This window comes from Canis lupus, chromosome 10 (assembly GCF_048164855.1).
Source record: "Canis lupus baileyi chromosome 10, mCanLup2.hap1, whole genome shotgun sequence".
Taxonomy (NCBI): domain Eukaryota; kingdom Metazoa; phylum Chordata; class Mammalia; order Carnivora; family Canidae; genus Canis; species Canis lupus.
Genome location: NC_132847.1, coordinates 71,904,287 through 71,929,908, shown reverse-complemented (window position 1 = coordinate 71,929,908; position 25,622 = coordinate 71,904,287). Strand labels below are relative to the sequence as shown.

At 43.5% G+C, this 25,622-nt stretch overlaps 1 protein-coding gene across 1 annotated transcript in view; it reads right to left on the bottom strand.

Annotated features, from left to right (window-relative positions):
* The window catches only part of PAPPA (pappalysin 1), a 237,608-nt gene that overhangs the window by 141,592 nt on the left and 70,394 nt on the right, over positions 1 to 25,622 (bottom strand). The window contains exons 6-7 of the mRNA XM_072842533.1: positions 24,372 to 24,493; positions 16,404 to 16,902 (exon numbers count right to left, since the gene is read on the bottom strand). Of these exons, the coding sequence (XP_072698634.1) occupies positions 16,404 to 16,902; positions 24,372 to 24,493 (621 nt within the window). The remainder of the gene's footprint in view (positions 1 to 16,403; positions 16,903 to 24,371; positions 24,494 to 25,622) is intronic.

Sequence of the window (25,622 nt, the reverse complement as noted above, 5' to 3'; positions counted from 1 at the left end):
TCTAGTTCTGTTTCATTTCATCTCTTGCCCCTGGTGACATATTTTTCTGCTGCTCTGATCTAGGATATTTGGAATCTAGGATATCTGGACAAATGTTTTATACTGGAAATATCTTTAGATTAGCTACTTCACTTTACATATGCCTTCTGCATGATTTGTAATAAAACTTGAAAGGTAGAGATCATTTGCTTTGATCTGTTATGGTCCAGAATAATGCAGCGATCTGCCCAAGGTCATGGAGGTAACGATTATAAAGCACAATTTAAACCATGCTGCTTGACTCTGAAACCCTTGACTTTTCCATGACATTGAGCTGACTCCTTGGATAAGCACACACTAGTATGCAAGATGTTAGTACCAATTAATACCCAGTCCAACTACAGAAGGCTAAAACTACCTGAAGATAAGGCAAGCTCTTCCATATGGTCCTAAGGTCTTTTACGAAGCTGCAACTCAGACTGAATTATATTTTGTTTCTTCTGTAGAGTTGTAGAGGAAAGTTGCTTCAGTTCTAACGTATTTTTAGGGTGAGAGCTGACCTTTTCTTCTTAATTGAGAAGTGACAGCATATTATCATAATTGCTTTATTTTTTCCTAACCATAAAGATCACTCATGTTTATTTTAACAAATTAGAGTTCTAGAAGAAAGAATTAAAAATCACATCCAGCCATATCAAATTCCATTACCCTGAGGTAGCTACCATGAACTTTCTGGTCAGCATCCTTCCCATATCTCTGTATGTATAAATGCACACACATACTATGTCCTATGAATAAAAGATCACAAATCTGTTTGTATCACTTCATCTTTACTGCTCATGAGAAAGGGGTATAGGAGTAGTACATCCAGCTAGTTAGCTATCATAAAGCTAGCCACTTTTGATGGCATTGACCACTTTTTCAAATTCTGGATAAATATGTTTATATCATTTCATTTGTTCATCTATTTATTTGTGCAGATAGCACTCATTGAGTTCTCTCAGCTTCTCCTAGGTCTGGAATTCAAAGATAAACAAACTACGGTCTTGCCTTTAGGATGCTCATAAGCTACTGGGGGAAAAGAAAGACATTAAAACAGATGGCTTTAACATAGCCTCAAAAGTATAAGGGCTGTGGGAGCACAGAGGAGTGATATTTGACCCAGGCTGTGGAAAAGAGAGTCTGAAAAAACTTCCCAATGGAGGCTTACTTGCTTGACTAGAAAAGGGAAGGAGAAACCACATCAGGGAAAGGAGGAGAACATAATCATATTTGTTTCATGGAAGACCATTTTGGTAGCAGTAGAGATAACTAGTTTAAGAGGAAAGGTAGAAAGGGAGTATGTGGTGGTAGGGAGACCAAATACTCCCCATGGGATGAACGATGCAGGAATGGATCAAGTACCTGCCAAGTTTGGGCCCCATGCTATATGCCATATTCTGTTTTGTTTAAAGAGAACTAAAACTTACAACAAAATACCTTCTTCTCCAAATGCCTCTGGAGTGGTGCATAGTGTTCTCCAAAGAGAAGACATTAACATTCATACAGTAAGATTACGTACACTCAGCTTTGTCCCACATAACAATATACTCCTTAATTCCAATGCTGTCTGGGGATCACCCTGAATTCTTCTTCTTCTTTTTTTTAATCACCTTGAATTCTTCAGAGAACACTTGACTTTTGTTCTAGGCTGAGAGACACTTTGGTTTTACTTTTTACTGGACAAGGGTGGTTGTTATGGATTTGGGATGGAGAGCATCACATACTGTTGAGAACCAAACAGCTTGAAAGACAGAGTCTCACATCACTGTGGATAGCCCCTGGACTACATATCAGAAAAAAAAAAAAAAGACTATAGGTCTTGCATTAACTTTCGTTGTGATTTTGGATGAATCAGTTCTCTTCTCTGGACCTTGCTTTCTTCGGCTAGCCACAAAGAAAGAAAGGGAAAGATAGAGAGAAAGAGAGAAAGGAAGAGAGGGAGGGAGGGAGGGAAGGAGAGGAAAAAGGGGGGAAAAAAGCATGTATGGAGTTTCTGATAGGATTAATCCCAAAGACGGAGATAGCATCATTAGTCTCAAAGAGTTAAAAGCACAAAAGGAAGGATAAATCAAGCACAGGATGGTTATAATCTAAGGTAGAGTCTGCAGAGCACCAACACTGAGAGTGACCAAGTAGTGGCTGGGAGGATACAAAAGGCTTGGGGAGATTTCAGGCTTTTGTCTTATTATTGCAAGACAATATCCATCACTTATTCCCCTGGTGACCACTGTGAGCTCCGACCCATGGTCTGGATGAAATGAATGGTAGAGTGCTGGCAGGGGTCTAAAGTCCACTGGGCACTAGGATCCTTCCCAGTGGAACCAGGCTCTGCCCCTCTCACCCAGGTATCACAAAATTCATTATTTTTATGGTTGCGATGCTGCCCCCACTCTGTCCATAGCTCAGAAAGGAGCAAATGCATACATGCAACCGATTAATTCCAGCAGCCTTTGATATAATTGTCTAAAGATCTGCCCTGGTACCAATTTAAAACACAGTAGCAAATTTAATAAAACTAACAGTTTTCAGCCAAGGCCTTTGTTATTTTGTTTTAATCATCTTTTACCACCAATTGAAATGATTTTCTACTTTCTTGGTGCAATGAAATAAAATACAAGGGAAAGAATGGAGGGACAATGTGGAAATTATAAAAGATCCAGAGCTCCGAGTCCTGGGAGAAGGTAACAGCAGTGCTGAGACTTAGCTGGTTGTTTGTGTCAGGCGTAGATTGGAAGGGAAGACATTTGCCAGTTTGGGGAAAACACCACACCTGGATAGCATTAAAGCAAGGGGAGAGGAAAGATCTACAAGGGACTCTTGTTTTTCCTGAATGCAACCAAAGGCGATGTGTGACAGCTTCCCCAAACACCCCTGCTGGTGATGGACAGGTCTCTTGATTACAGAGCTGGGGTTTGTGACAAGCTGATGGGTCGCTAAGGCCTCTGGGAGCCAAAACACCAGCTACAGTTGGAGGTAAACAAGGCATGCGGCACAGTGTGAAAATCGAGGCCAAGCAGGGGCCAGTGAGCCGAGAGCAGGGACCCAGTGACAGCTGGTGATTGAGGGGCACTAACTTGAACACAGTTGTCGAGGACCAGGGGCCAGTGGGGAAAGCAATCTCCTTTCTCCTCCCTGTGGCCTCTCTGGGTGGCCAGCAATTTTATTACTGGCAGAGGGCAAGCCCAACAGCATTTTTGAATTTGGCACCACATCTAAAACCATTTGGGGGCTGGGCTTCTCTTTCTTCTCTCCTCTCCCCCCTACCCCTGACGCCCCCCCACCCCCCGCCTCATGAATGCTTTGGGTTCGGTGAAAGCCGGCGTGCAGTTAGCAAACTACATTTCCCCTCAAATTTTGAAACCCATGTGCACTTGGGGAAAATGTAATCCTTATGTTTCTGATTCATTTACACTTAACTCATCAAAACGCTATTTTGTAAGAGCTATTTGATGTCCACGCAGCCTCCTAAGCCCTTTTGTAAGCCTTGCTTCTTAGAAGCAGGAAGTCACGTTTCTGACGAGAGGGAGAACTTGAACCTAAAAGGTTGAGTTTGTTTTGAAATGAGGGCTCTCGGAGCGTCACGTGAACCCTGAGCTTGGCCAAATGTGTTCTCTCATTTCCTATACCACCCCCCTCACCAGCACCAGCTGCCACGAGGGTACTGATGTCAGCTTTCTGTGATTTCACCCCGAGCATCATCGCAGACCTCTCCGGGAGCCCAGGCAGCCCGACTCGGATTTGCGTCCCAAGGTCTGGCCAAACTCCAGGGCTCTGTTCTGTGGGGGAAGGAGCACCTAGACTGGGAGTCAGGAGCCCAGGGGTCAGCTCCCTGTATCCCCATCAAATGGCGGTGTGACTCTGGGGAAGCGTCCTGCCCCCTCTGGGCTCAGTCAGTGCCTGGACACTCCCGCCAGGCCCCGGAGGCCCAGAGGCCCGGAGTCTAATTCCTGGTGGGAGCCGGGTTGGGCGCTCCAGAACGCTCTCTGCTTCAAAACCCCGGAGTCCGGGTTTGCGCCCAAGGAGCTGAGCCCAAGAAGGGAACATAAAAATGTAGAAACAGAGCCGATGGCTTCGGGTATCGCTGATTCCAAGCTTCTAGTGGGGTGGACATGAGAGCCCAGGGAAGGGGAATGAATCGCCCCAAGTCATACAGAAAATTAAAGGCAGAGTTCAGCTTTCCTGGTGTTTTTGCCTAAATGTCCTTGGATGGAAGTTTCCAAACTCTTTCAGTTCATAGTATCTCGAAGCTGGGGTGAAAAAACCCCTACTTCCCATCTGACAACAAGAATGTGCACGGCGGCGCTACAGCATGGGGGGGGCTGGCACTGCTTCGCATGAGGCACAGTGAGGTGGTGTCTGGCTTGTGTTAAGGCCCATGAGTGAATGATTAATCCCGGGCAGAAAACAAAGCCCGTGCCTTGTAACGTTATAGGTATTAGTGCCACGGAAGATTAACCCCGCGACCCCCGGGGACCTTGGCGGAACCGTGGACTGGACTTCTGAGAGTCAGTGGAGGATGCAAACAGGTGGTCTCACAGGTCCCGTCTGCCCACCACACTGCACGCACATGCACACACACTCCTGGAGCACGCACGCTCACACACATGCACACACACTCCTGGAGCACGCACGCTCACGCACATGCACACACACTCCTGGAGCACGCACGCTCACGCACGTGCACGCACACTCCTGGAGCACGCACGCTCACGCACATGCACGCACACTCCTGGAGCATGCACGCTCACGCACGTGCACGCACACTCCCGGAGCATGCACGCTCACGCACGTGCACACACACTCCCGGAGCACGCATGCTCACACATGCACACACACTCCTGGAGCACGTATGCTCACACATGCACACACACTCCTGGAGCACACGTGCTCACGCACATGCACACGGGCACCCACAGGCCTGCACACGCACATGGGCACGTGCACGAGCTCACCTCCGTTGCTCCCGACTCTCTACACAGGGAAGAGATTTTACGGTTCCAAGTGGCCCCTAGCTGCTTGCCTGCCACCGATTCACAGCTGGCAAATGGGAGGTACTTGGAGCCTCGTCCTCCTCTCGTCCCAACCCAAATATTCAACTCCGTCCACATCCTGCCTCCAGTTGATCCAGTTCCCACTCACCTGCCTCCTCCCCCTGGGTGTCCAGGTATGCCCAGCCCCTAGCATTACTCAGAACACCCAAGTCTCTGCGCCCCTCCCTCGACTGTCTCCTGCTTCAGCTCTGATAACAGTGCCCCACTTCTCTGACCATTTCCGATCTGTGCCTCCATCCCCTACATTCACCCTGAGAGCCGCACATCACCAAAGAATTGTCCCACAACCAGGTCTGATCAAGGCCCTCTTGCCTAACACTCTGTGGCTCCCACTGCCCTCAGGATGAAGCCCAGACCTCTTAGCAGGGCAGTCTAGAACCATCATTACTGGCTTCTCTCGACCCTTCTTCCTTCAATTCCACACTCTCTCATCATCTCCAACTTGCCAAGAGCAAGGAGTCTCAACTCCTATCCCTGGCTACATACCCTCGCCTTGGCTTAGGCTCTACCCTTCACCCAGACGTTCTTACCGAGCCTTTAAGCTGAGTGGGGAGCCCCTGCCCATCGGCTTCTTTTACCACCTTTTAATACCTTTCTCACAACTTTGTTACCACCTGTTCATATGTTCACTTCTTATACGAATTCGATGAAATTTCTAGAGGGCTGGGACTCTCTTGTTGACTGGTTTATTTCTGCTGCCTACACAAGGCCTGTTATAAAGACGGTGCTAAATAAATATTTGTTGAATGAATGGAAGGCCGCCTTACATCATCTGGCCCCTTTATGGGTAAGGAACCTGAGGCCCCAAGAGGAGACAGGATCATGTTATAAGATTCTCTTTTGTCCTCATTCTTTGGTAACTAATCCATCTTAGAAGTTAAAAGACAGGCCTCCATCACACCAGATATGGTCTGTGTATTATCATAAATGTCTGACTTTATTGATCGGTCACAGAGTTTATTCATGTATGCATGTATTTATTTACCCACATTTATTGTCCATCTACTTGATGTCTGGTCTTGAACCCAAAGCTGAGGATAACGTGGCAAGTACTACTTAGTTCCCACCTCTGGGGTCTCCCTGTCAACTCAAAATGCCACCGAGCAGGAAAAACATACTGATATATACTGAAATTGTTCCAAAAGGAGAGCTTGGTAGGCCCTAAAACAGAGACAGGATGTCAGTGTGGAGTTCTGAGAGCCCCAGTGTGTTGAGAAGGCTTTCAATAGGGATGGCTGGTCTCGCTCACAATCCAGACCTGTTGCTAATGTGATGTGTGACCTGCTTGCTCCACCCTCACGGAATTAGATGCCTTTAGTGCGGAAGAGAGCTCAAGGAGGGTCTGAACAGAATGTCAGAGCTGAAGATGTCCTTTTGAGTCATCTACCTATGCCTTCATTTTACAGACGGGAGGCTGGGGTCCACAGATGGGGGTCACAGACCATGATCACAGCAAAATTTTAGGAGCTCAGTCCTGGAATCCAGGTCTCCTGAATCCAGGTCCAGTGCTTCAGCAGAGTTTTTTTTTTTTTTCCTTTTCTTTTCTTTTTTCTTTAACTCAGTGACAGAGATTAAAGTGCAATTTGTCTTTCCTTTCTTCGAATCCGACACTGAATCTTAGCAACTCTGGTTAGAGTTTCAAGGGAAACTGCTTCATGTGTGTGTCTGTGCATGTCTGTGTTTTTGCCTTTCACACTTACTCTCCAGACTGGCCCTGGCCAAGAACAAGCCTAATGAAAACCAAACAATAGAAAGAATCATGAACGTTTAAATCTTTATGATTCCCCAGATTGCGACGTGTTCTTGCAAGCCCATTATCTCACTGGTTTTTTACAGGACACCCGCTGTCAGACTGCATGGACAGGAAACAAAACCCACTTTTTCCAGGGGAAGGAGCTGAGGCTCAAACCACTGAAAGGACCTGGCCAGGGTCACACAGCAAGGCAGCCATGTGCTGGCCTGGGAATCAGGTCTCTTAATTTTCAAATTCAGCCTCTCTAAAGTAATGTCTGAGGTTCCTGTTAGAACAGACACAACATAAACCCACTAAGACCTGCCCTAAGGATTCTCATCATCTTTGAGCACAGACTGAATGGATTTTGTCCACTCTTCTTGCCAATGTCCAGTATGAGATAAATTCCTCCATTCTTTCCACATCTGTAATTACTCTGATGGCTGTTATTTTACTTCTCTTTCCTACCCATTTATTTTTTTTCTTAAAAATCAGGAACTGGAGCAGCACAACTAAGATCAGTCCACCCTCCCTACCCTCAAGGCAGAGAAAGAACAAAGAAGTAGGTGATATCAAGACACCCATTGCAACCTGATTTCACGAACTGGTTTTTCAAAGGGACTCTTGACCTGTCCCACCCTCTAATAGCATACTAAATTAAAACCTATTCTTTGATTTCCAGAATAACGTTTCCATCATTCCAAATACCTGAAACTTGAAAGTCATTGGACAGCTCCTTCTTAAAACCTTCGCATCCAATACATCACCAAATACTGCTGATTCTACCTTTAAGACATACCTCTAGTCCACCCACTTCTCTGTGCAGATAATCATAATTTCTGGTTCAGACTTTAGCAATAACTTCTGGATGGACTTTCTAATTCTCCCTTAATCCTTTTGTTACACAGTACCCAGAGCACTTTTATTAAAAAGGCAGATTTGATTGGTTTGTTCCTCTACTTTCCAACAAATAAACTCAAACTCCATAATGTTGGCCACACCTCCTTCATAACTTGGCCTCTGTTTACCTCTCCAGTATTGACTTCTATATATCCCCCCCTTAATTTAAGGAGGGGATATTATTATAACCTTACAATACTAATCTTCAGCTTGTAATTCTATTTTTATTTGAGTTATTATTCAGCCCAGCTCTCCTTTCCAACTGTAAGATTCAGAACCCCGGTGTCAGCGTGGAAATTGACATGCAATAGGGCACTTGTTATTGAATAAGTGAATTAATAAATTTATCAATGGAGCCTTGTGTCTATCGTTTAACCTCCCTGGGTCTTCTTTAATATCTGTAGAAGAGACACTGTAACAACCACTTTAAAGTCCAGTAGTGCATCAAACTGACCCATAGAAATTTAGATGAGTCATTTCAGTGGTGTTAGCACCAAACAGGGGCCCTTCGCATTTTCAAAATCATGAAGGTATCTGGAGACAGTTAGCACTTCTTTGGACGCTGCTGTTGACCATGGAGATCTGTTGATTCTGCTAAACACTTTCACTTACTCTAATATTCCCAGAATCCATATTTCATTCTGAGAGATACTTGGCCATAAGACTGACAAGAGGGAGTCATAGGTAGGTGATGCCCAGCTTCTAGAAATAGAGTAAAATTGTGCTGACTGTATAACTTGCTTAGTCTAGGCTAGGAGCAGAGGTATTTGTTCTGGGCTTGGAGAGATAACTCGTTCTCCTGATACTGCCTATCCATCCTGGTGGGCAGGACATCAGAATGCAGGTAAGACCATGCTGGGTTGGCATGGGAGAAGGACCTACTCAGGAAGAGGTCTGACCTGAAGCATGCATTTCAGCAAAACATTACTGGAAACCACGCTGGCTTGATAATGTCCACACTTCATCATGTCTCCTCCTTCTCATGTACTTAAATGTTCAAAAAGCAAAGGAAAATATTTGTTCTTTTTTGTATACTTATTATATTGCTCCTTAGAAACAAGAAAAGCTAATTTAAATATCTATTTTCTCCATCCATCAAGATGCCACCTTATGCTCTGCCTGTCACAGCAATGATTATGCTCAGTAATTTGCCAGGCACAGCCTTTGGGGGTCAGGCAAGGAAATGTAAAATATGACTCTAACATTTATTAATGCTGAGATCTTACTTAAATAAATGACTTTACCTCTTTGAGTCTCAGCTTCCCTATCTAAAAATAAGGCATGTTGATACCTATACCTCATTGGCAGGCTTATAAAAATATTGAGCGTATCTCAAGTAGTCAGTATGTGGTAGTTAGTAGTAGTGTGGTAGTAGTAGTTAGTGCTACAGGTAGTAAATGCTACCTGAATATGTGATGGTGGTTAACACAGTGACTAAATTTAAGCTCCATGGAGTATAGAAACTGGTTTGGTTTTTCTTATCCCTTGTATTTTCAGAATGTGACATGGTTCCCAGCCAGGGAGCATTTGAAAAATAAATCAATGTGTATAAATAATTACACAAAGAGTAACTTCTTCATAAATGCTAGTTCTCTCGTGACTACCTGTTTTACCCTAGATTCTAATAACATTGATGGATAAGCAGGAGTGCTGACATTAAAATCCCAGTGTAACAGATGGGAAAACAGAGATATGAACAGCCAGACCTAAATTAAAGATATTAATAGACAAGTCACAGAAGAGAAAGTGTAGATATCCAGTAAATATTTGAAAAGATGCTCACCCAAGATGTTCAATCACAAAACCATAAATAAGAATCTATGTTTTCAATCATCAAATGGACAGAGACAAAGCACTTTTGTTTTGCCAGTGGTGGTAGCAGTGACAGTGCAGAACAGCAGGTCCTGCTACACACTGCTGGTGGGATGTGAGCTAGTTCACCCTCTCAAAAATGCCACAGGTTGTATCCACTAAAATAAAAAAAGGCCAATAGATTATGATCCAGTAATATCATTTCTCAGCATCAACTCTAGAGTAATGCTCACATGTGCCTATAAGGAGGTTCCTATAGGAGTACTGACTACAGCATTTGTTTGTAACAGAAAAATGCATGAAATATTATAAAGGCCCAGCTTTAGGGCTGCAGTTAAATAACTTGTAGCACATTCCCTCCATGGAGTACTGTATGGCATTTAAAAGGAGTGATATAGATTTAAGAACCAAGGTGTATAGATAGCCTAGATTACTACATTCCTCTCTCAAGACTCCATGTCTGGTCTGTGACTGAATATGCACTTCTTCCATAAAGTATAGTATGCTGGTTCATTCATTCATTCATTCATTCATTCACTCATTCTTTTATCTATCAACGTTTGCTGAGTATCCACCTGGTTTCGACCATCAGTACTAGGGCAAACCTCTTCAATGATCAACACTTAACCATCAAGTCTTATCCATCCTTAAGGCCTCAGCTTAGACATCGCTTCTTCTGAGAAACCTTCGTTAACCACCTCAGGCTGGGGCAGATACCTTTCTTGTGTTTTCCCACAGCTCCCTGTGATCTTTGCACTAGAGTACTTTCCATGCTACCAGATAGTTACCTGATTCCTTGGCTGTTCAGGCCCTTTAAACTGTGTGCTCATGAGGCCAGGAATCGGGACTCTATTCCTAGTTCCAACATAGCATATAGCTCAGCACAGGCACATAAGTAAATACTTGTTAAGGCAAACAACAACTATTACTGAACACAGTTACATTAGATTTGCACTCGTTGGCTGGTGAATGAATTAACAAATGAACACATACAAGAACAAAGAATGGATGACTGGGTGACATACAGAAAGAGCCAGGAAAAGAAGTGGGACCAAGATAAACAATGAAGTGGTGAAGCAGCTTAAGAGCCATAGAAACAGCATGAGGGATCCATCTATGCCTTCAGTTGACCCTGATTTGGTCTAAACTTTCCCAATCCTCTGAGGCTTAATATGGCATTGCATGTCAATGTTATGGCTAAGATCTGGAAGCATGAGACATATATTCCGAGAAGTTTCACTCTATGTTACTGTTGACATGCTCTTCATTCATTCATTCATTCATTCATTCATTCAACAAGCATTCATAGAAGCCCTGATTCTGTTGCATATGAGCATGCTACATTTTGTACTTAAGAATCTGAACCACATGAGAGGGGGAATAAAAAAGGAACTAAAACACAAGCACAGTTAAATATAAGACAAGCCAAACAGTGATCAAGGACCAAGGATCCTGTTATAAGACACCCATGTTCCAAATAGGCTAGGGTCTCAGTGATGGCAGTTCAGCTAGTCCTTATTATGAATCACTAAGAGACATTTCTGGTCTTTGCTCAAATATCACCTCATCAGAGGCCTTCCCTTAACACTTCTCTAAAATCACTAAACTCTACCCAACTGGGATATTATGCAATCGTTTCTGGTTTGTGTCTCCCAGCCACACTGCAGGAATCAATGAGAGCAAGGACCTTTTCTGCTCTGTTCACTACTGCATCCCTAATGCCTACAAAGTAGTTAGGCTCATGATGGGAATCAACAAACATTTGTTGAGTGATCAGACTGATAAATGAACTACAGTTTTTGAGCTGCGATTGGTGGGGTTTCTGAGCACGTAGAGTCCAGAGTCAGACCTGGGATCTGATTTGTAAAATTTGGACTCAAATGCACAAGAAATTCCACTCAGACCATATAAATATATCATTTCCTTATGCTTATTCATTTCCCCTAAGAATTATATTAAGAATGCCAAGAAGCTGAGGCAAAATAGACAGAGATTGTGTTGGCAGGTTAACAGGTCTGAATGAGAGACAATCAATAGAATAATTAATTGGGATGCACATATAAGCCAAATGGGAGAAGTGACTTCTATGCATATTTCTAGTTCTAAATCAAAAATCCTAAGAAGAGAGAGGCACAAATATATTTGTTCAACCAGAGAATGAATGACTAAGAGCACTGGCTTTGGAGTTGATGGATTTACATACAACCCTCCTAGGTGGCTTGATAGCTATTCAAAGTCTGAATTCCAGGTCCTCGTCTGTAATCTGGGAAGAAGACCACCTACTTTGTGGAGCTGCTGTGCAGATCAAATCAAATGAGATTACTTAAGTCATACTCTTAGTAAGTTCTTGACACATAGTAAGTACTCAGTAAATTATAGCTCCTCCATTTCTCTTCAACCACTAAACTCCTTCTCCTTCTTCATTTAAAAGCCGTTCAAAAATATTCACCGAATGTCTACTTTGTGCCTGCAATTATTCTAGGCACCTGGAAGGCACTAACAGGCAAGCAAACAAAGAAAATCCAGTCCTCAGGAATCTTATATTTCTTAATTACATCTCAATTCTTCCAAGTTTGGGTTAGAAGCCACTTTTTGTCTCTGTCTCCGCCTTCGGGGTATTGCTACACTATAGTGACACTGCTTCCCTTTTTTCCTACAGTGTGAGTACCATGAGCTCAGACTCCATGCCTATCCTGGCACCACGGTATCATCATTTCCTAATACGGTGCATGGTATCTGATAGACACCACTAAATATTTGCTGAATGAACTGATGATGGATGGATGGATAGATTAAGAGATGAAGAGAGTGAGCTTCTACTCATTGTTTCTGGTTGCTTTATTCCTCACTTCCTCTCAGAAAAAAAAAAAAGAGCTCAGTTTTGTCCACAGTCTTTACATCTTAGAGAAATCTGAAGATTCCATCCAGACCCAAGGAGCATGGTAGCCAGTACAGAAGCACTTGGCAGTCAAGTTTAGAAACAGAAGCTTCCTTGCTCTTTCTTCCCAGCCAGATGCATAAAGAACTGGCTGTGTAGCTGGTGTTTCTGGAACTCCGAGTAGGTCTCAGGAACTGACTGAGGACTGGTGTCTCCTGAGTCATAGCCTCTCTTCTATTTGCTATACCTTAAACCTCAGCCAGCTTGGATGCATGTCTGAGGTCTAGAATCTTGCCTTTGCACTATTACAACAGAAGGTGGTGTGGTACTGTGGATGAGAAGGTGTTATTTGGAATTAGACGTCGGTTTTAAACCTGACTCTGTCATTACCAGCTGTATTAGGTCGAATAAATCACTTTTCTGAGCTTCAGCTTTTTCTCTGAGCTTTACTTCCTCATAAATATTTGTTTTAAGGCAGTTAGAGCAGAGAATACTCAGCAAACGGTTGACATTACTGTTATTTTTATTACTATTGTCCACAACTACACATTGTACTCGGGCATCCTAGTGAATTAGTGGTCTCCTCTGGGTACCAATTCTTACAGACAGTCTCTGCTAAGTCCCTTTTACTACAAAAAAAAAATTAATGAGTCACTAGTCACCTAAGAACAATGTCTACCCACAGAGAAGAGTTTAATGTGTTGCCCCCTCACTTTACCAAGAGGGAAACTGAAGCCCAAAGATGTGATGCAATGTGTCTTAACAACATATGGTGAGTTAGTAGCAGAGTCAATGCTGGTCCCCTTTTCCCATACCAGTGTCACTTCTCATTCAATGGAGGGGTTTCCATGCAACAGAGAGGTTCCACATTTCTTCCTCATCCTGGCCAAAAGTAATCAGTCTCCTAGAAGTGTCCATTGGGTAAGCACAGAAGCCTTTCCATCAATGTCATACCTTGGGAAGCTATCTCCAGTACAGATAAAAGAAGGAATAAATATTTTTGTTGAGAGAAAAAAATGAAGACAAAGGTCAAAGGGAATCATGTAATGGGTTAAGTCAGGGAAGAAAAAGAAAGCATTTTTTTTCTCACTCCTCTTTTTCTCCAAAACAGTCTTTATATAGAACTTGTATAAGAGCCAATTTATTTGATATGGAAAAAATGTGAAAGCAGCAAAATACACACCACACACACACACACACACACACACACACAAAGAGGTATTTGTGTTGGAGTTCAGAACTCAAATTACCAAGAGATAAAGGAGTTGAAATGGTAGGTTAACTTGGAATGATGGTTTACTTTTTTTAGAATCTCAGAGAACATTCAGGTCAGGAAATGTAGCCCAGCCTAGGTCTCCAGTAAATTCTTTAGGACTCAAGAAAGACAAAGAGGAAGTTAATGAAGGCCTCAGTCTAGCCCATATGTTTGAAACATCATAGTGGGCTCTAAGAAAGATTTGTTGAGTGAATGAAAGAACAAATGGAGCATAAGAGTGTGGGTCTGAATAGTGGTGGTTCTGGAAGCAAAGTGGCATAGGACTGGGTGTTTTTAACTACATGGTTAAAGTCTTCAGCACTGAAGTGTGAGCATCCACAGGAAAGGTACCAGGTCATTCCTGAAATATTTAGCTTCTAGTGAACACTCTGGCACACAGAATGTCCTCAGTACATTATTTTCAAATTGAATGAGTATTGGGAAAGAGACCCTGGAAATCCCCGAGCCTTACAGATCATTTACACAGTTTAATAGAGTGACTATTAAACTGTAGCAGCATTAAAGTCATTTGGGAAGACCCTCTAGTCAAGTTTCTGATTCAGTTGTCTGGGCTGGGACCTAACTAAGTTCTCAGGTCTTGCTGCTGCTGGCCTGGGGCCCCATTTTGAGAACTTGCTTTAGTGCAATGGCTCTTAAACATGAATGTACATTATAATCATCCACTGAGATTTTAAAAGTTCTTCTGATGGCCAGGCTTTATCTCCTTACAAATTAAGTTAATACTTGGGGTGTTGGGGATTGGGGGATGGGGTTGGAGAAGGGATGCTGGTGAAATATAAGGGATTTTAAAATGTCCCTAGTTTCTATAACATGCACCCAACTTTCAGAACCCCTAGTCTAGCACAACCTCCTCCTTGCAGATTAAGGCCTCTTAAGGCTGAAAAGGGTCAGTGACTAGCCTAAGATCCTAGAGCAAGTTGGTGACTATCCGGGAATGCGACTCAGGGGCTCTCACTTCTTCAGTTGAATTTCTACCCTTCCACATTTATCAACTATGTCTATTCTCACAAGCACACAACTCCAGGCAAAAAACGAAATCTGTATTTAAATTGAGAGTTTAAAGCATCTATGACTTCTTCTCTCCATTGTTTTATAAAGAAATTTTAAGTGGATGCATATTTATAGAACTTTACCACTCTAGACAAGCAAGAAGATGAAAGAGAGAGCATTATGGAATATTTTCAAGGCAAGATGATCCTTTAAATTTTAAGTACATTCTCAAACACAAACCAAGTGCTCCCTCTGAGTTCTTGAACAGATGTTCTTCATCTCTGAGTCAATGAGTGGGCAAGGGTCTGCTTGTGATGTGCACATTAATTGCTGGCATGTAAAAAGGAGTGCTGGTAAAGTGTTTGAAAGTGGTTCTGTCTCTTAAAAAGATTAAAAGTTTCCTCCAAAATTTGGTTTCTATTAATGATTGGCTCAGTAAATATTTTCAAGTAGACAGAGAAGATATTGGGTCTTATATCATCTTAGAACCAAAGAGAATGTGACAAAAAGCCCATAGAAACCACTGACTTGAGCATTTTCATTACACAGAAGAAGGAAGTAAGGCTCAAAGAGATTGAAAGATTTATCTAAAATTAGTAAGTGGACTGGCCGGGGCTAAACCCAAGGTATCTGACTTCTGAGCTATTGTTCTCTCCAGTACTCAAAGTGTTCCCTACTTATAGCCCTTGCACACAGTACATAGTTCAACAAATTTTGGTGATTAGCTTCGCAAACTCTTGGTACCCAAGTTAGGTGGTGAAGGCCCCTTCATTTGTTGGATTAAAGCAGAAGTTAGAATCACATCTTTAGCCAAACACTGATCAAAGACACTGGCTTTAGGAGTCAGGACAGAAACTTGATCTTACCACTTCCTAACTGTGTGATTTTGGACAAATGACTTCACATCTCTATGCTGTCATTCTCTTCTTTGTAAAACAAGAAGGATAATTGGGCTGTGGTTGTGGAGAGGATGAGATGAGTAAAAGATGCAAAGATCTCAGCTCATGGTCTGGCATATAGGCAAAGCACTAGTAACATCACTGTACGGTGGCCTCTCTCCTAAATACTGAGGATGTTTGAGGAAGAGGTGGCTTGAGAAATGAATATGAAGGACAAGCACTATCTCACATAAAAGCCATGAGTATCCCAGAAGGCTCCTGGAGACCTAGAGCTACAAGGGCTCTTAAGAATCAAATGGGTTTGAACCTCTCTTCCACTTCATAAAAGGAAACCAAACGAGGACTGGGACTGATTATGTTCACTTTCCAGGAACATTCTCATGCAAAAATGCAGAAACATGCTCAATTTCTAGGCAACCTGCTATAACTTCACTCTCTTCTCACTCACTGACAAAGCAATCACAATTCATGAATCTTCTTCAATTAAATATAAAAAGGAAATCATTAGCAAACTTCAGTTCTTCCAATTTCATCAGTAATATATGACTTTCTTATGCCTAATCTTATACAGCCTCCTTTATTCTATCATTGGGAAAACTAAGAAAAGCGTAGGAACCTTAGCATTACAGTAGAGCTCTCACCAAAAATCCAGGCCTCCTGGCTCCTTGTGCATTGCTGTTCCCACCATAACAACTCTGCCTCATTAGGACAATTCTACAATCAGTGAAAGTTATAGATCCCTAGAAATGATTAATCTTCTTCTAGAGCTGGCCTCTCTGACCATCCTTACATTCATCTGCAGCCCACCCACCTGACCATCTCCCTATCCAGAGAGTGCACTTACGTGTCCGTGAATCTTCTATGGAGGTGTAGGAGGGAGGCCACGTCCACATGGAGAGGAGGGTCCCGGACCACCTTGTACTGCAGGGGCTTACACTCTAGACAGAGCGGGCTGTCTGCAATGGACGTCAACATGGCCGCATCGATCTCTAGGTGCTCATCCAACGTGTAGATCTGTATGCCGGATACCTCCTCACCCACATCTCGGAGTTTGATGGTCAGTGGGACATCGCAGAAGACATTCTGAGGGCCCAGAGAGATGTTCTTCCCACTGACAGTCAACAGTTTGATGTCATTGACAGCCCCACTAGAGTCCCAGTCAGTGGAGACAAAGGTCACCCAGATGGTCAAAGACTCAGGGACCAAGGGGTAGCGGAATTCCAGTTCAAGGTAGCAGCCTTGTGGCTCAGGGCAGGCTGGAGGGACTGTGTGTGGGTTGACAGCTGAATTTGGGCTCCAGGTGCGGACACTGGACTTACAGGGCTGCTCAACATCTGGATGACCTATGGAGAAGAGATGAGGGTATGAGTTCCTGAAAGCCCTCCAGTCTGGTCCTCGGAGCTTCCTGTGGACACTAGGAGAGACTGGCCTAACTTGAGCTCAGAGAGAGGGTGAAAAGAAGGAAGATTCTCAGTGTTCTGGTAAATCAGCTGTGTGCATAGCACCCAGCTTGTCTCCACCCCTGCAACACAGATCTTGAATGAATCACCAAACATTTGGTCAAAACTAGATTCAAGTAAGTATCTTACGCTTAAGTCAATGTCCTAACTTTCCTTATCTAATCCCTACTTATAAGCTATATTGCCTCAGATGGAAAGAAGGGAGAGACATACATTTGCCAAATACCCATATGTCCCCTGAACGTGCTTACTTCTTGCAAAGATTCATCTCAGAGGTGAGGCAACTAAGACTCATAAATGTGGAGTGAACTGATCAAAGCCTCACAGCTTGATGTGAAGGCCAGCATTAGAACCCAATGTTGTCTCATCTTGAAGTTCATGATCTTTATTCTCCCTCCTGCATGCAGAGGACACTAAAATAAACTAGAATCTCTAAAGTACTGATTTTAGTACGACCTTCTTGAAATGACAGGACAACAAGCAACCTTTAGCGAATTAGAGGTGAGAACAGATAGTTTCTCCCCTTGGACTGAGGACTCTGGGAGGAAACTGTCTAGAACCATGAATGACAGAGCTGGAAGGCAGCCCCTGGAGCCATCTTATCTCTCCTCCTCTCTGCCACATGAGGTCATTCCATACCACTGAGCTTCTCAGAGTTCCGTCCAGTCTGACTCAGGAAGGGGAGGGTTGGGTGAGGCGGGGGGAGAAGGAAGGAGAGATTCTTCTACTCTCTCCCTGGGGAGACAATGCCTCATCCCCACTGATCTCAGCCTGCAGCGACTTCTGAATTTTTCTCTGCTGAGATCATTAGTCCTAGACCCTCAGAGAGCTCTCCTTTGCACTGCTGAGAAAAGTAATCAGGACTCAGTGTAGTAATTGGCTCTAATTTGTTTAAGAGAGTCTAGCAAGAGATACAGATCAGCTGGTGATGGTAGGATGGAGGATCTCAAGTTATCCTATTAGCCACATTCTTTTTCTTCTTTTGCATCACTGGTCGGTGGGAGGTAGGATGTTGGGCATTTGTAACACAAAAGGGAAAAGGCAATATTTGTCTGAAATGGCTTTGTGGTAGTGTTACAGCATCATAGGAATCACAATATGAACATCAGAAAACCATTTTGGGTGGAAAAGCTACTCCAGTGAAGGCTAAAAATGCCTCAATCTCTGTCTCTCTGCCCAACCGAGGGAGAAAAGAGAAGACACCATGTGGAGATGGAGAAGAGAAAAAGGAAAGAGAGAGGGGAAGAAGATGAGGAATATTCAAAAGACTTTTTAAATACAACACATTAGAGCAGGAAGAGATGGACAGAATGACAGGATTCTCTCCGGTGCCCCTTGGCAAGGTTCATCTGTTATTTGAAGCAAAGGCTGGTTAGAAGTGACCAGTGGTTTAAGTCAAAGGCAGAAGTGATGTCTATGCTGACGCCTTAGAAGCCCTAGTGAAGGTGAAGATTTTCCTCTGTTGACTCTCCAACTCAGTGGTGTTCTTGATTCTCTTAGCTTTGTGGACTACTGACACACAGACATCACTTACTCACTGAGCTTTACTGAGGGCAGCATTTTAATGTGTGTGAAGCACATTCCCTAGCTATTAATTTATCCATCTGATCGTCATCAAGATCCCATTAGATAGTTAATGTTTTTGCCTCTCATACTCTGTTTCACTCCATGCCAGGTAGCCTTTATATCATATAGTGCCTGGTCCATAGATAGTGACCAAAGTGGACATTTAATAACTATTTGTGAAACAAGAAATCTTCTAATTAATAAGGAGTTAAAATAAAGAAGTGAAAGCCTCATGGAACACTGAAGCTCACTGATGGGGAATGCCAGGTGAGCTTTCCACCCCTCCACACACTTTTTCCTGGAACTGTCTACAGATGGGACAATCCTTCTCCTTTCCTTGGAGAAATGACTACAGTGGTGGGAGCTACAAGAGAATAAAGATGACACATGTGTTTGGCTCCCGCCTTCTCCCTGGTTTCTTGTTAATCAACAGAGGGACCAGACACTTTCCAAAAGACAGGAAGGTGAGTCTGGACACTACCCTCAATTAAGTAAACAGGAATGGAGATCTTAGCAAAGCTTGTGCTTGTCTGGTTATCACAGACCAACTTTTACATGTAAAAAAGAGCCTTGGGGGTTACTGGGTACAACCATCATCAATGCAGCAACCCCTTTAACCTTAGAGGCTCTATGAACTGACCATCCCCTATGCACTCGGCGCTGCACCAAGCATGCTACATGCCTCAGCTCTCTTCCTCTTGGTAGTAAGTCTATGGCACAGGCCTGATGAAAATCGTTTTTACAGAAGAGGGAACTGAGACTCGGATGGTTAAGTCATTCCCTGATGGGGAGAATATTATGTGATACTGTTGGTCCAGGCAGCATGCCAAGATTTGAAGCAATGGAAGCTGGGTTACAGTATCAGCTATACAAGCTTCTTATTTTGTCACCTACTCCAATGATACTTACCTCACAGGGGTGCTGTGAAACTTGAATGGGATGGGATATTTACTAAATGCTCACAAACACGTAAGCTCTGTTATGAAACATAAGGAGGAATTAATAGGCAAAAGCTTGGGAGGAAGAGGAAGTCCAAGCAAAGAGAACAACTGAGACAGAATGGAAAAGAAGATGACTATGATTTTGAGCACAATGGGAGAGCAGCAAGAAATGATGCCAGCAGGCTAAACAGAACCCAGATCATGAAGGGTTTTGTAGGTCATTTTAAGGAAACTTCACTTTATACTGAGAGGGATGGGGGGCTAGTGAAAAACTTTAAGCAAACAAGTGAGACTTGTCTTTTAGAAAAATCACTGTTTAGAGTCACAGACACTATCCATGCATGTATGTACTCATCCGTCTGTCCGTCCATCCATCCATCCATCTATCCATCCAAAGAATAATTATTGACTGGCTAGTCTGTGTCCAGAGTTAGGCTGGTCCCTGGGGAGAGAGGTTTCTACACACATGGTCTCTGGCCCCATGGAGCTCCCAGTCTAGCGAAACCAGGTGGGAAACGGTTGTACTAATGCACACAATCACACCTGTAGCTTGGATAAAGGAACACCAGAAGGGACGAGGACTAACCAAAGTACCTAAGGGGGAAGAAAGAACAAGGCTGAAAAGTTGACTGAGTGTGAATGTGAGACAGGGAGAAGGGCAGAGGAAGAGGGGAAGGAAGGAGGAAGGGAAGAAGAAAGAAAGAAAGGAGGAAGGACGAAAAGCACAAAGGTTACTGTTAACTTCATTGTTAATACATACCCTTTTGTATATATGGTGACTAAATGAAAAGTTACATGTTTATAGAAGCTGGTCACTAGAAGTGAGGCCATATATGTGTGTAAAATATATTTATACATACTTATGCTGATTTAAATTTACATTTATGAAGATCCATACAGACATCTATTATATATCTTTGTGTATATCCACTGCAGCTGTTGACACAAATACAGTCATAAAAACTTGGTGCCAAGTTTTTTCCAGATGAATACTCAGCACACCTGAAATATTCTGGGCAGAAAAATGGGGGAAAGGACTCACACAAACAATGAAAATGAAAAGAGCTAGTGCCGTGTGTTACTCTCTCAAGGAAAACCCAACACATTATATGTTTGTATATGTGACCTTAACTGAGATCTGAGTTGATCAGGCCTAGCTATCTAAGTCCTGGGTGACAACTGTCCCTGATATTGAACACCTCAGGAAATATTCGTCTATGAAATACAGTTTTTGCTCAAGAGATAGGAAAATAGGGTTTGTTTTGTGTCCAACCACTTTTTGTGGCCAAAGGCAAGAATTTCTGTGACTGTATTTACCTGAAGTTCATGTAATGGAGTTAATAGAAGATAATGGATGTGCAATAAATATTTGTTAAATGAAAAAAATTCTATCTTATTAATATGGAGTTAAAATAAAGAAGTTACAGCTTCATGGAATATTAGAGCTAGAGAGGACATTTATTCTGTGCATGAGATGCTATCTTCAGAGAAGCTCAGTGACTCATTCAAGGGCACAGAGCACATTGATGGCAGGATTCGGACCAAGGTCCAGCCCACTTTAACCCCCCCCACCCCAGACTCTTTCACCAACCCCAAAGATATGTCTGGCATCGTTCATAGATTTGGGAGTTTTATGTTAGTTTGGGAAGTCCAAAAACTTAAACATGCAAAGATAAATAGGATGAAAATGAGTTGAGAAATAAGTTGCAGAATTTGGCTCATGGAAAAGTTTATTTCTTCAAGGATATTAAAAGGGTCTGAGCCAAAAGGATCACAGAGCCTGTAATAGGATGCTCTAAAAAAAGAACAGAGTCTTTTCCTGGCCTGCATGCACTAAATTTACATATCCTGAAGGAAAACCCAAGGCTGCTGGGTTTCCTTGCATGCCTGAGTCAGCTCAGGGAACCAGGGGGCTCAGCACTTCCAATTGAACTCTACTCTGCACATAACGCTTTAAGAGGGTCAGGAGCAAACCAGGAATTGACTTAACCAATTGACAGTTGGGTTGGATGGAGGTGTGGGGAGATGTCTGAAAATTATTTCATTCACGCACCCAATAGAACAAACCGAGGTGGTTTTAACCAGAGAAATCTCAGGGGAGAATCTTGCTGATTCTACCTCCCAAATATCTCTGCATCCCATTGACTTCTCTCCATTTGTCACTGCCTTGGATCACACCCAGACCACCACCACATCCCTCTCCTGGATTCCTGCAACAGCCCCCTGGCAGCTCCCCTTCCTCTGGCACACTCCTCTCCAGGCCCTTTAGCAGAGACCAACCCATCCTATCTTTATAACACACACATCACACCATGCCTTAGACTCCTGCCAAGGCATGTGGCAGCTCCTTGCTGCCCTCAGTATCAACCCATCCTCATCCAGGCACTACAGGACAATCAGTCCAACCTCCCCCTACTCCACACCTCATGCTCCATGCTCCAAACCTACTTCAGCTCTTATAGCATTATCATTTATGTGGGTTACCTCTACTGATAGTTATCATGTTATAAATGAAAATTGAGAAACTTTAAAACACAAGAATACATAAGCATGTGTTCCATTAGCTATCAGAGTAGTAATAACATCACATTCCATGCGGCCACTGGAAAGCTCCACTGCTCTCTCCGGAGAGAATGGGAGTGAAAATGGTAATCAATATCACAGCATTATTATGAAAATAATTTTGGACTTTGAGGACACCCTAAAAAGTCTCTAGGAACCCCATAAGCCTCCAGATCACACTAAAAAAAAAAACCACCACTCTAAACATAGCAAACTTCTTTCATGATCTCCAATGTGCCTTGCTCACTGGTGTGGTGACATTTCCTGGGCAGTCTAAGTCTCAGTTATGGATGAGGTCAGCTTCCTACAGGTCCCCTGGCACTCTGTGCTTCAATTACCATGGGCCTCCCTGCACTGGATGCCACCCTTTTCCTCATCCAACTCCCCTTTAGATAGTCAGTTCTGCTTTGCCCATGTGCCCAGCACACAGCTCCTACAGTGGGCATAGGCGACACGGGGTCACTCTGCACGTACACAACGTGTCATCAGCTGGAAGAGCATACACTTTCTTCCGTGAGAACCCAACATGCGTTCCATTGGGATGGGAGCGTCATGACTGTAGATTCTGAGAAGAACTTTCTAACAAATGGAGTTAGAACGGAAGGCCCAGGAATGTACACACTGGTGCTAGGAGAGCCTCGGTGAGGGAGGGCACCAGGGGGATTCCTGCACTGGGTGGGAACCAGGGCTGGATGACCCAGGCCCCCCTTCCAAGTCTGACAGCCTGTGATTCTGTGGGGCTGAGCTGAGGGCTACTCCCAGACATCCCTCTCGCTTTACATTCCAGATGGATTTGTTTAGAGTTTCCAAGTTCAGCTCTCATTTTTATTTTAAGCTACTTTAGAAGATAACAAAGTACAGTGCTGTCATTTTTCTCCTTCACTCTCCTCTCTGATCCCTTTCCCTTGCTTTATTCTCTGGCTTTTTCTTCTCAACCTTCTTTCTAAAAATACATAGGAAAATGGGGAAGTTCTCCCTGAACCTCCGGGAGGAATTAGGCTCTGCTTCCTCTGATGGGCTGATGTCCCCACCCAGGAACCTTGGGCGAGAGCTGCCCCATACAGGAGCAAGAGAGACTGGGGGGTGGTTCTAAGTATCAATCTCTGAGGGCAAGGGAGAACAGAGTGTCTCTGTCAGCCAGGCTTCAGGCACTAGATCTGAGCCCTATAGGGGATATTGCAGAAGGAAACTGAGGAGGCAACTTTCCACATGATTCTTTAAGTTCCAAGTGGTTGCTGTCGGGGCCAAGTGACCATGCAATAAGCCTTGAGTACAAGGCATCCTCTTAATTTCTGCAGAAAGCCCAGTGAGTCTGGCAGCAAGTGGGACAGTAAGAGAGCATAGTTTGCCAGCCCCCAGCAGGGGGGCCTGGGAGACCCTGGGCCAGGGGAGTGTCTGGTCATGGGGAAAGCGCACCAATAGTGGCAACGATGAGGTGCTCCCCTCAAGTGTCTTGCTGTTAAATGGATCCCAAAAAGGAGAGTATGTGGCAGAAAACTTGGAGAGGGATAGTCATGGCATGTCTGTGGATGCCCTGGACAGTCCCAGAAACAAACGAAGAAGACAAAGATTACTGAAAACTTGACATCCTCCCCCCAACAAGTTATCTTCGTCAATTCTAAGGTGATCTGATGTGCACCAACAGGCTGTCAGGGTCTGGAGGCACACACAAACACATACATACATATGCCATGTCTTTACCAGTTGTATGGCCTTGGGCACTTGTTCAATGTCTTAGCATCTTTGTTTCCTCATATGGAAAGTGGGACGACATTCTAGGACAGTGTAAGAGTTCAAAGGACATGTGCTGAATTGATGCATGAATATTGGCCTTGATCTTGGGCTAAGGATCCAAACCTCCAGTTGTATGCTGAATAACTCTGGAGTTCTTATCTATGCCTTGGTGACTATAGTTAACAATACTGTATCATATACTTGAAAATTGCCTAGAGAGTAGATCTTACATGAACTCAAAAACAAACAAAAAACTATGAGATGATGGATGTGTTAACTAATCTGATCGTGGTGTAACCACTTTGCAATAATACATGCATCAAATCATCACTTTGTACATCTTAAACCTATACAATGTTATATGTCAATTATGTCTCAGTAAAGCTTTGGGAAAAAGACAAAAATAAAATAAATTGGCCTTGGAAGGCAGTTGTAAGATCAAATTATATAGTGTGTGGAAAAGACTGTTAAAATCATAGGGCTCCATCTCCATCAAAACAGTGGTTCTTTGCACCTCCAACCTGTAAATGAGCTTCCAGGCTGGCTTACCTTCTGCTTCCCGAGGACTCCAGTGTCCTGATGGGCCACAGGGCATCGGGGAGGAGGCGTTGATGGCATACTGCACCAGGATTCTCCCTTCCAGGCAAAGTTCACATGCTGATCCCAATTCTCTAGGAGGCCAAGGAAAGAAAGGAAATGCACCGACTTAGGAACAGTTGAATGAGCTCCTGATCTGACGAGGCCAAAGGCACCAGGGCAGAAAACACAACAATTCCATATTATCCCATCATCTTTATCCTTGCCAAAGTTTCCAGGATACGACTGTGACTGAAATTCCTCCCCAGTGCCCAGCAAAGATCTTGTCTGGGCTTATGTGGCTTCTGTCCTAATAGTAGATACACTTCTTTAATTTGGAGCCATGCAGAATCAACATGCCAAAGACTTACTATCCATACTAATCTTAGTTTCATCAGATATCCAAAGCTCTACTGAGGATTTGATGTGTGGTTGTGAAAAAAATCTAGCTCCATCTGACCTCAAATTTTATTCTTTTAATAGTGTTCATCAGGTACCTCCCATGTGCCAAGCACCATCCTGTGTCCTAGGTACTAAATAAGAAGGCACGGTTCAGTTGCTTCATCTGAAAATGAGTTGGCTAAGCCAGATGATGCCTATAGGAACCTTCCAGCCCTGACATTCTGGGATGGATGAATCACTTCTGATTTAACAGTCAAAAGCAGTTTCCTTACCATGGCATCTAATTCATTTTAGCAGCTCTCCAAGGGGCAAACCAATCCCTTGAAGGGAACAGCCCCAGAAGTGGAATATTATGGTGGCTTCCTCTACTGTCAAGCGTATTATGTATCTGGATTCAATCTCCCTTTAGCCACAACAGCCTCTGGGATCTTGCTTGTTCTCCAGACTTGGCATCTGTTTAGGAGGCAGCTGCCAGGAGGGGAGAGGGATCAGCCCATTATTTCTCAAAATGCAATGGTCCTGCCAATACCTCTTTCATCATTCCTAGAAGGCTCTTTATCCTTTGGCTACCTGAAAGATGCAGTGGAGGAGCCTTATGGCTTTCCCTTCATAGGGAAGCTCTGTAGCCCATGGGTTCACATGGTAAGAAATAGTATGTGGGTGAGCATCAGGCTGCTAGTGTTCCCCATTCTTCTTCTACACAGCTGCCAGGACCTCATCCCCAAACCTATATCTGAACAGATCATTCTCCTGATTATCTGCTTTTACATGGTGGTCAACATATGCAGAAGGATGGACGGATGGACAGATGGGTGGATAACC